This window comes from Vigna unguiculata, chromosome 3, assembly GCF_004118075.2.
Source record: "Vigna unguiculata cultivar IT97K-499-35 chromosome 3, ASM411807v1, whole genome shotgun sequence".
Taxonomy (NCBI): domain Eukaryota; kingdom Viridiplantae; phylum Streptophyta; class Magnoliopsida; order Fabales; family Fabaceae; genus Vigna; species Vigna unguiculata.
In genome coordinates, this window is record NC_040281.1 from 65,162,799 (window position 1) to 65,177,041 (window position 14,243).

Below are 14,243 nucleotides of genomic sequence, written 5' to 3' on the forward strand. Positions count from 1 at the left end.
GGAGACTCACAATAAGGAGACGGCAAAGGATGAAGGATGGCAATGGTAAATTTTGTTGGATTGAAATGAATAATGTGGTGCATTAAGTTTGGAAAAAACAAATTGTTGAAATTGAATAGTGTGAATTTGTAGATGTATTGTTTCACTGAGCAGTTGAAGGATAATATATAATATTTGTAATACTCATATTTGTTGAACAGTAAAGCAGGCACACCAAATGGACATTCTCCATTATACATTAACAATATCTAACAAAAGTAATTTTCTTTTCAATATTATTTTATTAAATTTTCATAAAAGGATTTAAATGCGTGTATTGTTTTATGCCCCCTTTTATTCGAATTCAAACGAGATGAGAATACAAAATATTGTTCTGTGCTTGATTATTAGTTTTTTCAGTGTTGTATAAATTCATTTTAAGTTTTCAATTAACTTTATACTGCAACATATAATGAACACAAGATTATAATTTAATGTGTTCACTTTTTTACCAAAGTAAAAATATAAACCATAACTTATTATTAAGGAATTAAAATTTAGTATATTAGACAATAACAAACATATTTGTAAGCTTTGATTTGAAATGGTAATATATTTGTCAACTAAGGACAGAGCTAGATCAATTTATTTAAGGAAAATATAAAGTTAAATTATAATGTACAATTCATATATTTAATTAAACAAATTATGCGAACATGGTAGATTATTAAAAATTTATACACAATTCCTATAATACCATTTTACAACACTGGACCCCTAAAATGTCATGATTGGCGGATAATAACCCTAAATATTTATGCATGGTACTGAAAATATGATATAAAACAATTCATGTATCTTTACATAACAGCTTAAGCTTTTGAGATGGTTGGTTTATGATATATTGAAGCCTCAATGGTCCAATAGTCCAGGCTTTCATCCTTTTCACCCCCTTTCTTCTACTAGAAAAATAAAGTCTCCTTCAATCTAGATGGCTCAATATGAAATTTAAATTTAAAAATGAGATTTCATGTTTCTCATATTTATAGAGAAGGGAATCATTGTGTTGATAAGCTTGCATGCTTTGGTGCAAAACAAATTTGTTGTCTTTCTTGCCTCTATTTTTATACTATCAGAGTAAGCTGCAAATGATTGGTGATCAAAGTCATCTTAGAGAGAACTTTCACACAACCAATCAGCCCAGGTATAAATAATGTGAACTATATTCAATGTAAACTTTACAAAAGCTTGTCTATAGCAAATTAATTGATTCAACTCACCAACAAGGACCTCTCATGAACTTCATCAACGATGATATGAGTAATGCCTGACAAGCTTCGATCCCCCTAGAATATCAACAAGGTAAACAATAAATTAAAAATTAATAAAATAAAACTTAAGAATGATTTAAATACCGTATAGTTACATTTATGGGAAAATTCCTCTGATCCTTAATGTAAGACCCTTCTAGCAGAACCACATAAACAAATAAAAGTAATTAATTCAACTGATTTTGTTCATTTTCTTAAGAAATGCTTACCAATATATCAAATTTACTCTCATTATTGATGACTTCCTTCGTATTACTCTTTAATGAAAAACACACATTCATACTATTTAAAAGAGGCAAGGAAATGAAATATAATGTTTTAATGAAATAACTAATAAAACGGACCATCAATTTCTTCTATAATGTGTGTTAACCAGAGAGAGAGTAATAATTAAATTGTCTCGTATAAAAATAATATGGATGGCCTAGTCCAGATGTCCTATAATGAAGCAATGTCAAGAAAGTAAATAGTGAACTATCTCTTTTAAAAGCTTCTAGGATAGTGTTACACAGTTAAGATCTCATCAAATTTAAAATAACTTCTCTCCGATAAAAAATCAAGAATATCAAAAGACTAAGGTATGGAAAAACTAATACAAAAGAAAAACGATAATAAAACTATTCAGACATTTAGCATTGTCAAGGACAAGATATTTCATATCCTACACCAATCTCTTCTCAAACTGCAGCTCCACCTGATAGTAAACATTTCAGTCTCAATGCTCATCCTATACATAAATTTCTCAGTTACCACCACTTATCAGCTGCCAACCATAACTTTGTTTCTATTTTATAATCAGTTACCATTCCTAAGAATACTCAAGAAGCAATATTGCATTCTGGGTGGAAACCGTCAATACTTGATGAGATGGTAGCTTTAGAATTTAATATATGAATTGTTGTTCCACCTGCTCAAGAAAAGTTTATAATTGGTTGTTGCTGCGTGTTTCTTATTCGGGAACTTTTGATACATGAAGATTTATTAGTTTCTAATTAATCTGAATTTAGGAATGTATATTTCTCATGTTTGGTTTATTATTTAAAAAATAATATTCTCAAGAAACCTATTTTCCAAGAAATGACTTTTACCTACGTTTTCCACAAAAGTGTACTCATGGGAGATGTGTGAATATAACATTCCGAATTAAAAAAAAAAAAGTTTTATTGTCTTAAAAATATTATGTTAACCTTGTTATATCATTTAATGTGATAATAGTTATCAATCAAATGATGCATATATAAAGTTGAAGACAACAAGAGATATAGAACTGTTATACTATTAAAACAAAAATAACATACCATCAATTTTCTTAGAACAATGCCTGTTGTACAAAACAGAAGCCTTGTTTTCTCATTCCTAACAAGAAAATAAACAGTCAAGGACTTAATACTTACAGTTAAGAAACATAACAGAAAGAAAAGCATCAGTTTGGTGCCATGGATCATGGGACATGTGAAGGGTGAAAAAAAAGAAGCATCAGCATTCAATTTCATAAGTCCAAGGTACCGGATAGTGGATGCTGGTTTGTATTGATAAATATCCTCAACTATTATAAAAATATTTAATAATTCAAGGTCCAAATTCTAAATGAATGAAGATAACAAAGCAAGCAATATGAGTATAACAAGGCCACTTCACTTGCTTATGATAACAACTCATGGTCCTATTCGATGAGCCTCTTTGAGTTACTATCCATTCCACTTGTGCAAAAAACAACATTTTCTAGAACATGTTCTTTTAATCATAAGGCACCTAAACCAGTACCAGCATCAAAAACAGAATCTCAATGCATCTGAAGCATCAGTGCAGAAAAAAAAAAACCCGACCTAGTCCAATCATCTGAACTACATCCAAGTAGTCATACTCAAAAAATCCTTAAATATTCTTGATTTACCCATTCCCTTGAGAAAAAGAGAAAAGATCCCAGTGTCAAGTATCCTAAATCTCAATGTTTTACCGAGCAACATTCTATGCAGCACTAAAGTTTCATTACATCTATTTACGTCAGTAAAATAAGCCTTAAAGGATAAGAACTGGATTGAAGACAAGATTGAAGAGATGAATGAAAAAGAATGAGACTTGGAAGATCATAGAAATATCCGAAGTAAAAAGAAAACAGATTGCAAACCGATATACAGAGCGAAATATCAATCAATGGTACATTTGACCAATATAAGCAAAGATTGTTAGCAAAAGGATACACCCCAACAAATGAGGTTGATAATGACGAGACAATTGCACTGACAACATGAATACAGTACAGATCATCCTCTCGGACGTACATTTTGGTCAACAAATGCATCAATTATATGCTAAAAATGCCTTCTTTCATGAAAAATTAGAGGAGGAAGTGTTAGGAACCAGGAACCAAAAAAAAAGAGTAAATACTCAATTTGGTACCTTAGGTGTTGGATGATAGGTCCCTTAATAATATTTTCATGCATATGGGTCCTTAAAACATTTTCCATAGTGCATCTAAGTCTTTCCCCTAGTGGGACATTTAACAGAAGTCCACATAGCAGTTAAATGCCAGTGGAAGATTTTTCACTCCTATGTGGCTATTGCATGGCTGCTATGTGTAAGATACATCGAAATGAGACTTAAATACATGTAAATGGGTCCTTGAATAATTCATCACTTTGCCTCTAAGTCTTTCCGACACATTTTAAAATCTTTTCAAAGAACCATTGACGTACACCGAAATTCCTAATCACTTTGTACACCAAAATTCCTCATCACTTTTTACCTCTACTGCTCCTCTGGGGTTGTTCAATTTGAGAACATAGCACACAAACGATATACTAAAAGGAAAACAAAGGTTTTTTTTTTGCATGCTGTGAAGAGAAAAAAAAAAGTAAATGTGGGGAAAATGTTTTGATTCTTCATGGCTTTTGACAGTAGTCTGTTTTGTGTTGTTGGGTTGTCGAAAAGTGCTTATTTTGGAGATATCGTGTTGTGGGTGTGGGGTTGGTGACAATTGTAGAGATTTGGAAGCTAGGATTGGGGGTCATTTGAGTTTGTGTTGGAAGTGGTGGAAAAGGTTATGTTGTGATGGTGTGTATCAGGCTGCTAGGTTTTGTTTAGATTAAAAATTATTGGCTGCATAGGTTGATGGAGAGAAACTTTATGGCTTTAAGTTTCTTTTTTTGGGTATGGTTGGTTCATCCCAATGCCCATTGCTGCTAACATGCAAGGTCTGTATGGTATGAAATTATTCTGCTGTGTGTTGATTTAGGTTTTTTGTGTTTTTACTCATTGATTCCTTTATTTTTGCTAACATGGAAGAGTTGTATAGAATGAAATTATGAATTGTATTTCTTGTGCACTAGAAGAATTTAGATGTAAACTAGTACATATTCAATGACCCATTTGCGAGCATTTAACTCTCATCTCACTGTGTCTCACACCTACGAGCCATATCGAAGTCATATAGAAGTGAAAAATGACACTGGCATTCAAATAGACGAAAGAAAAAATTAGAAGGACTGATTCACATAAAAAAAAATAATACAACAGCCACGCCTTAATCTCTAAGGAACCAAATTGGATATTTATTCAATTAAAAAATAAAGAAAATGAAGATTTTTGTTCAATAGGATTAAAAGAGGAACAAATAGTAAATACCTAAATTGGTCCTTCAAAGGAGTGTTTTGGTGGACAGGTCACTGATTAAAATTTTCATGTAAATGGCTCCTTCAAAATTTCATTTGCCTACATGTAAGACTTTTCATATCAAAGAAACAGAAAAGATTTGTTCGTGTATCAAATATAAAGAAAAGATTGTGTTTGTGTATCAAATATCAAATACCCCTACAGGACATATTTGTAAGCAAAATGACAGCCTAATGAATCACCAACTCAGTTGCTAGATCGCAAGTTTAGTCGAGTTCACCGTGAGTCTAACGAACCTGCTCCAAAAGTCAACTCTCAGGAGCTAGGTGTGGGAATGCAAACTCGGATGATTCTACTTCTACGAGTTGAATTGCAAGTTTGATAACCATGCATGTACCCAATGAATGTGTCATTACTAATTCCCCAGTCAATGAAAATTGTATATATTCACACATATACATATACATATATATATATATATATATATAGAGAGAGAGAGAGAGAGAGAGAACATTTGTAAAGCAATTTGCACTTAAGCATGTTCCTGCAAAATTGAAGTCTTTAAATGACAAATGAGTACCTGGCACTGTCAAGACGAACTTGATAACCAATCAAAGAACCATGTGAACCTGGTGAAGGTTCACATCGCTCATCAGCAACCCTTTCAGCCACAGAAATAGCCTAAAACATAAGGCATAAAACAAAAACCAAAGGTAATAGAATGCAGAAAAACATACATTAAATTCATGAGTATTCACTAAGTTTCTAGATTATGCAACCAATCCAAAATTATTTTTTTAGTTTCAGTTTGGCAGCTTCATCCAGTGCAAGTGTACAGTCAGTAAGAAAATTAAAAAAGCAGTATTCTTCGTCAAACCTTGATGACTAGGAAAAACTTGCCCTCACATGCACGTAAGGAAGGAAACCAATGTAATGAGTAAAAATAACTAGTCCATCAAAAATATGGGACAGACGACTGTACAGATTACAGCTGAAAACTATTGTAGATGTTGTATATATTGACAAATATGCAAGAACAACATCTATTACCTACCGCTATTCTCCGTGGTTGTGTGCAAATTATATTACAGTATCCACCATGTCCTGACTCAATCATGTCATCCAATATAAATTGTGGAACCTACATTAAATGGCAGTCAGAAAGGAAACTGTGCATGCACAAATGATAGAAAACAAGACGTTTAGAAAATACAGGAGGAAAAATATCACAAATTATACTCGAAATCTGTCACCTGAGTTGTTTTTCCTGAGCCTGTTTCCCCACAAACAACAAGAACATCATGTTCCTTCATCAATTGCAATATATCACCCTTCAGAGCTGCAATAGGAAGTGTAGCTCTAAGATTCAGCATATCCTGAAGCAGATAAAGTATCCAGTTCAGAATTGATTAATTTTCTTTTTCCCTATAGAATAAGTCAATTGTTCTGAAAATCTTACCAAATATTTTAGCTATCCTTTACCACGGATATATTACACAAGATATTATACACTAATACATATAGAACCTTTTATAAGCTTCCACCTCATATCTGAGCTTATAATGTTTAGTTTGCTTATAGTTTCAAAACATTTTTATGTTGTCTTCGTTGATTGACAGTTGCAAACTTTTAAAAACCAATCGCCTTTCTTCATGCAGTGCTCCTCAGTCCATATATACATGGGTTCTTTAAGAGGTTCACTAACTCTTGTATATTCTCTAATAATGGATAACATCTTTTTGTCGATTCAATATGGAATGCATGCCTATTTTCTTCATCAGACTAGGAGAAAGGCTAGATAGTAGCACTTTGAGTTACATCATTCTTCTTTCAGTAATTGCATGGTTACTAAGCTTCTTTCTCATATTAAGTCTCTTGTTGACTCTCTTCGTTGAGTTGGAGATCCAGTTTCTTTAAAGGAACATTTGACTTGAAAGAATTAATATGAAAGAAAGAAGAATTTCATTCAAATTGATTCATATGAATCAGCACACCAACATTTATCTATCTATAGAGAACTCCAACCCTAAAGTAACAATTAAAAAAGAGCTCTAGAACCTTCTACCAGCTTCTAACAACTTCTAAAAACCTCTAGTAGAATATTTAATGTCCTATTAACAACACTCCCCATCAATCTAGTGAATGGTTATCTATCATTCCCAGCTTGCATAAGAGATCATGAAATTGCGCAGTTGAAAGACCTCTTGGAAACAAATCTGCTAGCTAAAGCCTAGATGGAACATATGAAGTAGTGATAAGACCACTATCCAATTTTTCTTTAATAAAGTGTCGATCAATCTCTATGTTTTGGGGAGAGGTTGTCCTCTCTTAATTGACTAACCTCCTGAGTCCATGATAGTTTGAGACCCATTGAGTTCATATCTCCTTCTTTCCCTTTGTTCCTGTTCTATCTGGTCTTTATTGTCGAGTGTTAGGATGTGTTGTATTTGCCCATATTCATAGTCAATTCCATGAAAAGTTAGATCATAGCAAAGTTGTCAAACCCAACTTGTGGAAAATCATTAAATTCGGCTTGTAAACTTAACTCATAAGAGTTTGCTTCTCAAGAAAAAAAAAAATAATTTCAAATATTACAATAGAATAATCAAGTAGAATAAATGAAAATGCACTTGAATTGCTCTTAATTGAATTTAACAATTCCAAGACATACTTAAAATTGATCCTTAATTTCAATTTTCAACTACAAAATTAAAAAAGAAAAAAAAGAGCATATTATATAATTATTAAATAATTAAAATTAATTCCTAATTAAAATCTTAAATTGAAACCCCTAATACCTAGCTGTAGAATTCAATTAAAACAATGATTTATAAATAATATAATATATATTATATTACTTTCTTTCTTAAAAGCTGCAGCACAGCAGTACAATAAAATTTTTTTCCTCCTACAAAGTGCAACGCAACAATTCCCTTCCTCTCCTAAACGCTACAACAAAACAATGGAGATGCAATCGAGCGCCAAGCGAACGGCGGCACGACGACTGGACAGCGACGCATCGAGCAGAAAGTGAACAACAACACAGCAATGGAGATCCGTAGAGATGAAGCCAAGGCAAACGCAAAAGCAAATGCAGAAGTGAAACCCTACATTAAAACGAGTTTGCTTCTTAGTTAACGGGAAAGGTATGGGTAAAAATGTAAACTTGTACGAGTTGAGTTAACTCGCAAGTTTGACAATCATGGATCCTAGAGTTGTTAAATGCATATGCGTTGGTTATGCATCCAATAAAAAGGAATAACGTTATCCTCTAAGTGGAAAATTTTTTACCTCCATGAATATCACTTTTTGATGAAACTAAATCCTTTTACAAATGTCCTCGACTTCAGGAGACCATTCTTTTGAAGATGAGTCTTTTGAATCTCTTCAGTTATTTTTTATCCCTTTCATTCAAAAATCGTGTCTTACTACTCTTGGTACTCCTGATACTTCTCCTGACACATCTCGAATGGATATCTCTAAAAATGCTCCTAACAAGGGCATCTTTCTTCTTGAGTCAGGGTCAACTACAGAAATTATCCATTTTTTATGAAGTTGCTCCTAACAAGACCAACTCTATTCCTGAGTCAGGGACAACTCTAGAAATTAGTTGTCTAGAGAATTCTCCATATAAAATATCAGAGGAGCAATGTTATCAAATTTCGACCATGGCGTCGCCATGGCAGAAACCAATAGCGGTTCTCTGACCTACCACCACAACAAGGCGGTGACGAAACGGATGTTCCGTGGCGGTCCATGGCGGCCGCATTTTGCATAGCAGTTGGCGATGGCAAAACGGCAATGGCAGAAGAAATAGGGGTAGAAATGAAAGATGATTGTTGCATTGAGAAAAGTACCAGCAAAGTGGGAGAAGGAAGGGGCAGCACAATTTCTCCAACCTTATTTGTTTTTTGTGTTTAACACAGTTAAAAATTGGGCTAGGCCCAATAAAAATTTAAAACCCACTCTAACTTTAAAACACTTTTTCTTTTACTCTTTTCTAGCTGCCCTAACTTACTACAACCAACAGCCACCGTTGCCATCACTACTTGTTGGTTGCGCCTCCGGCCAAGCCTATTTTTTTATTTTCATTTTTTTTTTCTTTTTCTCCACTTTCACTATAATTATTTTTCAAAAAAAATAAATACTTTTTTTTTCAGTATAGTATCATTACTTTTGCATCAGAATTACATGTTGTGGTATTATATTTCTTTTGAAAGGAATGTTTTCGTCATAACTCGTTATGGTTTCTGTTATAGCTTTATAAAGAAATTTTCCGTTATCCGATACCGATAACACTACAATGAAGACAAAGCAACCTAACCTAGTTTAAGAATAACACCAATGATCTGGCTAGGGGTAAGTGCTCCATCTTCGGACACCCTTTAACCTTTGAAAATTTCCTTTAATATTAATTGCGAACCTAACCTTGACTTGCCCATTGCTTTGAGAAAAGGAACTCGGTCTAGTACCAAGTATCCTATTTCTCACTTTGTCACTACCAAAAACCTATTTATACAGCACCAGGGTTTCCTTTTACATGAAGCGTTGAAGGATGAAAATTGGGTTCAAACCATGATGAATAGATCAGTGCCTTAGAAAAGAACAACAAATGAAAACTTGTTAATAAGCCATTGGGATAAAAAGGCAGTAGAATGCATATGGGTTTATAATGTAAAGTATAAATTCGATGGCATATTACAACTTTACAAAGCAAGGTTATTTGCTAAAGTATTTATTCAAACTTATGATGTGGATTATAAGAAGACATTTGCTCCTGTGACAGATAAAGAATTGTTTTATTAATAACTTACCACACCAATTATATTTTCCTCATCTCTATTTGTAATAATCAATTTTTCCAAAATAAAGGAAACAAAATTATATTAAAATGAATTGGAAAATTAAGAAAAATATATTTTCTTCTAATTATTCTTGACATATTAAGGATATGTTTATCCTAATAATACACTATTTACAACAATGCGATACAACTTCCAAAAAGTGTCAAACAAAAGTCAAAAATACAAAAATATGTGCAAACCTGGTATCTTGGTGTTCTCATCTTAATATGTTGCATCTGTCTCAAATTAGCACTCTCCATTTCCTTGATATCTGTTTCTCCTATACAATGGAACACAAATTTCAGGAAGGAGAAACTAAGAAAGACAACAATTACATGTATAAGGAAAAAATAAGCCTTATCCACTTGGAATTTATCAACAGACCATTTTTTAATAAAAGGTGTGCAAAACCATCATTATACAAGAATAGGATTTTAAATAGGTTAGTATCTCAACGTTTATCAATTATTTGCAGCACATCAAAAACTCTATGAAAAGAAATAACAAAGCAAAAGACAAGATAGTGGAGGGATCAAACTAAACCCACTATGAAAACCAAAAGTTAGATAGACCAAGTCTATCTCTAACCAACTTATGACTCACAATAGTAGGCATTTGTTCCCACCAAGTAAAAACTCTAGTGAATACCAAAAGAAGCTAAACTATCAGCACATCTATACCATATCTAATGATATGATATTTCTTATACTAAACACTAATTAATTACTATACAAAATCAGATGACAATATTGAGTATTGCGTTTGTATTGATCTTTCAAATAAAACCAATGTATTTAGCCAAAACATACAATTTACTAACCAAACTAATGCACTTTGCCAAAAGTCGATAAGTAGTTTTTACATGTTGTTACTATGATAGCATTTAGGATTTCATTGGTAAGTGAATATCAATCAATCCCACCTTGCCTACAATATCTTGGAATCTGTCCTGAGGAAGCCCTTTAGTGAAAATGTCTACAATCTAAAATCTTGTAGGAATATGAGTTGTAACCATAAGGCTTTTGTCAAAGATTATTTTTGATGAAATGCATGTCGATTTCAATATGTTTGGTTCTATAATGTTAGACTGAATTATGAGCAATGCTCATTGCTGACTTGTTATCAAGGTACAATTGCGTAGGGATATCAACCTTAATTCCAAGGTCATCAAGTATGACCTTCATCCAGAGTCCTTCACACACTATAAACAAGGGCTCAAAATACAGCTTCTGCACTATAACGAGATACTCTACCCTATTTTTTGCTTCTCAAGATCACTAGACTTCTCCAAGAAACATATAGTACCCAAATGTAGATTTTTTGTCAATAACAAAAGCTGCAAGTTTGCATCAATATATATATATAGGGTCACAGTGTCTCATTTCCTAAAGAATTACATCAGAAAACAAGAAACATGGTGTAAACAGAAAACGTATTCTCATACCAAACAACTTCATATCCCTAAATAAGACAGTGTACGAATAAGGCCAACTCAAATTGAGAAAAACAAAAAGAAAAACTACCTGAAAAGAATGGAAATATAATTCAAAATTATATTAAATAAGACATGGATGAACCTACTTTGAGCAAATTGTTGATGATGGGCAATGGTTGAACAATTATTTTCATAGACTCCATCAAAGTATTCGGGACACTTATAATCTGTAACATCAACAAATGCAGTTGCACCAGAAATACTATCATTTAATAATGAATCCACGAATCCAGATCTATGATCTTTCTCACTGTCTTCTAGATTGCTTGATGATTCCCCTGCAAGTTATGAAATGTCATATCTTCGATACAAAAGTTCACATATATACACGGTTAAATATCTACAGCAATAGCTTCATGATACCTAAATTAAAGAATGGTAAAAATTAAATGTTTCACATAATACAATTTATACAACTAAATATTTTCTCACAACGCAGGTGGGCACTGTTACCCAAACAATGAGCTTTACAAACAAAAAATGGATTAGATAAAAAAAAGCAACCTTCCATCCACTTCAGAATAAAAGATGCATAAGGTTCTGTAACTGGGAGATGAACTGGGACCTCGGGAAATAGTTTGTACAATGCATATGCTGCCACTTTATTCTGTGCATCCTGAAATCAAGTAAAGATTTTGAAAACAACGTAAGGAAAGATAGCAAGCATTTGTTAACATATAATTTTATGTCATAAATATGTTTTTAATCCTCCAAATTGGGACACTTTCTTTTCGTCCCTAGTTAAAAAATTCTATTCCTAATTCTTCAATTTCGCGATATGCAATTTTTAGTCCTGAGATTACACAACATTTGTGACCTCGATGATGTGGCAAACAGTAGTTTACTTAGCATTTGTCACATGGACTTAATTGAGTTACATGGTTTTTTGAAAATTTATTAAATGCTCAAATATGTTTAGTCCTCCAAAGGGGGGGCAATGTTTCTTTTGCTCCTCCAATTAAAATTTTTCATTTTTAACAAGCATGTGCAACACCCAAATTACACCTTATTAAGAGGTTTTAATATATAAGCTCAGTATAGTTTGTTATATCTAGAGCATACTTTCTCTAGGAAATGTTCAACAACATCGAAGTTCAAGAACAAGTACTGAGTATTTTGTTTGACAATGGACATGGAATTCGAGCCACAGAATACCATAACAACAATTACTAGTAATGACAATGTCATCAGCATAAATCAAAAAATAAATGCACAGGCCAGATGGAGAATAAAAAGAAAACACAAAGTGATAGGTCTAATATTCAGTCAAACCAAACTAAAGCATAACAAAGATGAAACAATTGAACCAAACACAAGGGGGGTACTTTAGACCATACAAAGAGCTACAAAGACAACAAACAAGTAAATAGTCACCAAAATAAATAAATCTTAAAGGTTGAGTCATGTACACTTATTTTTACAATTCACCACATAAGAAATCATCTTTAAGAACTACTTTGTATTTCATTGCTGAGGGGATCAATCACAAATAGTAGCAATAGCAAAAAACAAAGACACCAAAGTTATTATTGGCACAAGGAAATTGTAGACAACAACTCTTTCTATTGTGAAAAAACTTGATTCGCCTCTTGTTATTTTTCATACAATGAACAATACAATTTATAGACTCATATTTCTTTACCGTTGCATTCAAAACAGATAAAAATAGCTATAAATGACTAACCCATTAACTATCAATAAGTATCCAAGGACTAATACATTAACTACTCATAAAACTCCAATGGCTAATTCATTAATTACAACCAATTTAAGTTTATTCCTAACCCAACAGAAATAAGTGTCCCTATTGTCACGACCAAAAATCTAAGTGTAGCCCTTAGCCACCGAGCAAGCTGTGAATAAACCTATTTTACCATCTCTAGACAAGTTTTGACAGAAAACACCCAGCGAAAACAAACTGCAATCTTGTATAGAGGTAAGGGGCAAGTCTCCAAGTATCATTTCCTAGTAAATCAACCATTTCTTCTAAAGTAGCCAACTCCCAACAAGAACTGCTAAATATAAGAATTAGGATTGAGAGAGGACTAACTGCCCTTGTGGAGCACAATGAGAATCTCCTATGCATGTGGCAATAGTTGAGGGGAATTTGGAGCAACAGATAATGTTGGGAGGGAGGGGTCAGTTAGCATAGTTGCTGAGGGAATTCACAACTGTATAAGTGATGAATAGTGGTAGAGCAACACCAAAAGGGGTTAAGATAATAATAGGTGAAATGTTCAGAGGTCAATCATGGTCAACAGTGGGATGGAAGAATAGTGTAGACACAGTGAAAGTAACATCATCAATGACAACAAGGGTGAGTGCTTAAACAATGATATCCTTTCCAAAGATGAGAGTAACAAAGAAAAACACAATTTAGAGACTTGGTAGATAGTTTACCTAAAATCACTGCACAGAACATGCACAAAATCTCTAAGCAAATATTTATAGCAACAGAACCTAGATTAGCTATTGAAACTAGTACTCCTGGATCTTCAATAGAACTGCAGTTGAGGTCCATCCAAAACATTATAAAAGGAGACCATTGGCAAGCTTCAATCATTCATTCATTCATCAAAAAACACTCTCTCATCCTCATTGTTTTACTTTTCCTTTTTCATTATGTTTTTCATTGTCTTCCTCATGGAACGCTAAATCTCTTGGGTTAATTTCTTTAGAAACTTTAAAAAGGATACTAACATATCATGTAATTTACAAGTTGGTCTTTGAATTTATTAATTAGAGATCATTTTTGTCTATTCTCCTTTGGTTTTGATTCTTGCTATTAGAATTGCCTTAGAACATTTGATGATAAATCAATTTTAATCTTTAATTGAAACTTGTACCAGTTTACTTTATTCTGCTAATCCTCTTGATGTAAGTAAAATAGCAAACCTTCACATATATATATATATATGGGATTAATTTCCCTTGTGTAGAAAATACACATAGGGTACTGTATTTATAAGAAAGAAATTATGG

At 32.8% G+C, this 14,243-nt stretch overlaps 1 protein-coding gene across 2 annotated transcripts in view; it reads right to left on the reverse strand.

Moving 5' to 3' along the window:
- Positions 1 to 14,243, reverse strand: part of LOC114177199 (DExH-box ATP-dependent RNA helicase DExH7, chloroplastic) — a 40,957-nt gene that overhangs the window by 20,852 nt on the left and 5,862 nt on the right. For both annotated transcript variants that reach the window (XM_028062457.1, XM_028062456.1), the window contains exons 8-15: positions 11,766 to 11,877; positions 11,348 to 11,539; positions 9,967 to 10,046; positions 6,176 to 6,298; positions 5,977 to 6,063; positions 5,503 to 5,603; positions 2,609 to 2,666; positions 1,260 to 1,325 (exon numbers count right to left, since the gene is read on the reverse strand). In XM_028062457.1, coding sequence (XP_027918258.1) covers positions 1,260 to 1,325; positions 2,609 to 2,666; positions 5,503 to 5,603; positions 5,977 to 6,063; positions 6,176 to 6,298; positions 9,967 to 10,046; positions 11,348 to 11,539; positions 11,766 to 11,877 — 819 coding nt within the window. The remainder of the gene's footprint in view (positions 1 to 1,259; positions 1,326 to 2,608; positions 2,667 to 5,502; positions 5,604 to 5,976; positions 6,064 to 6,175; positions 6,299 to 9,966; positions 10,047 to 11,347; positions 11,540 to 11,765; positions 11,878 to 14,243) is intronic.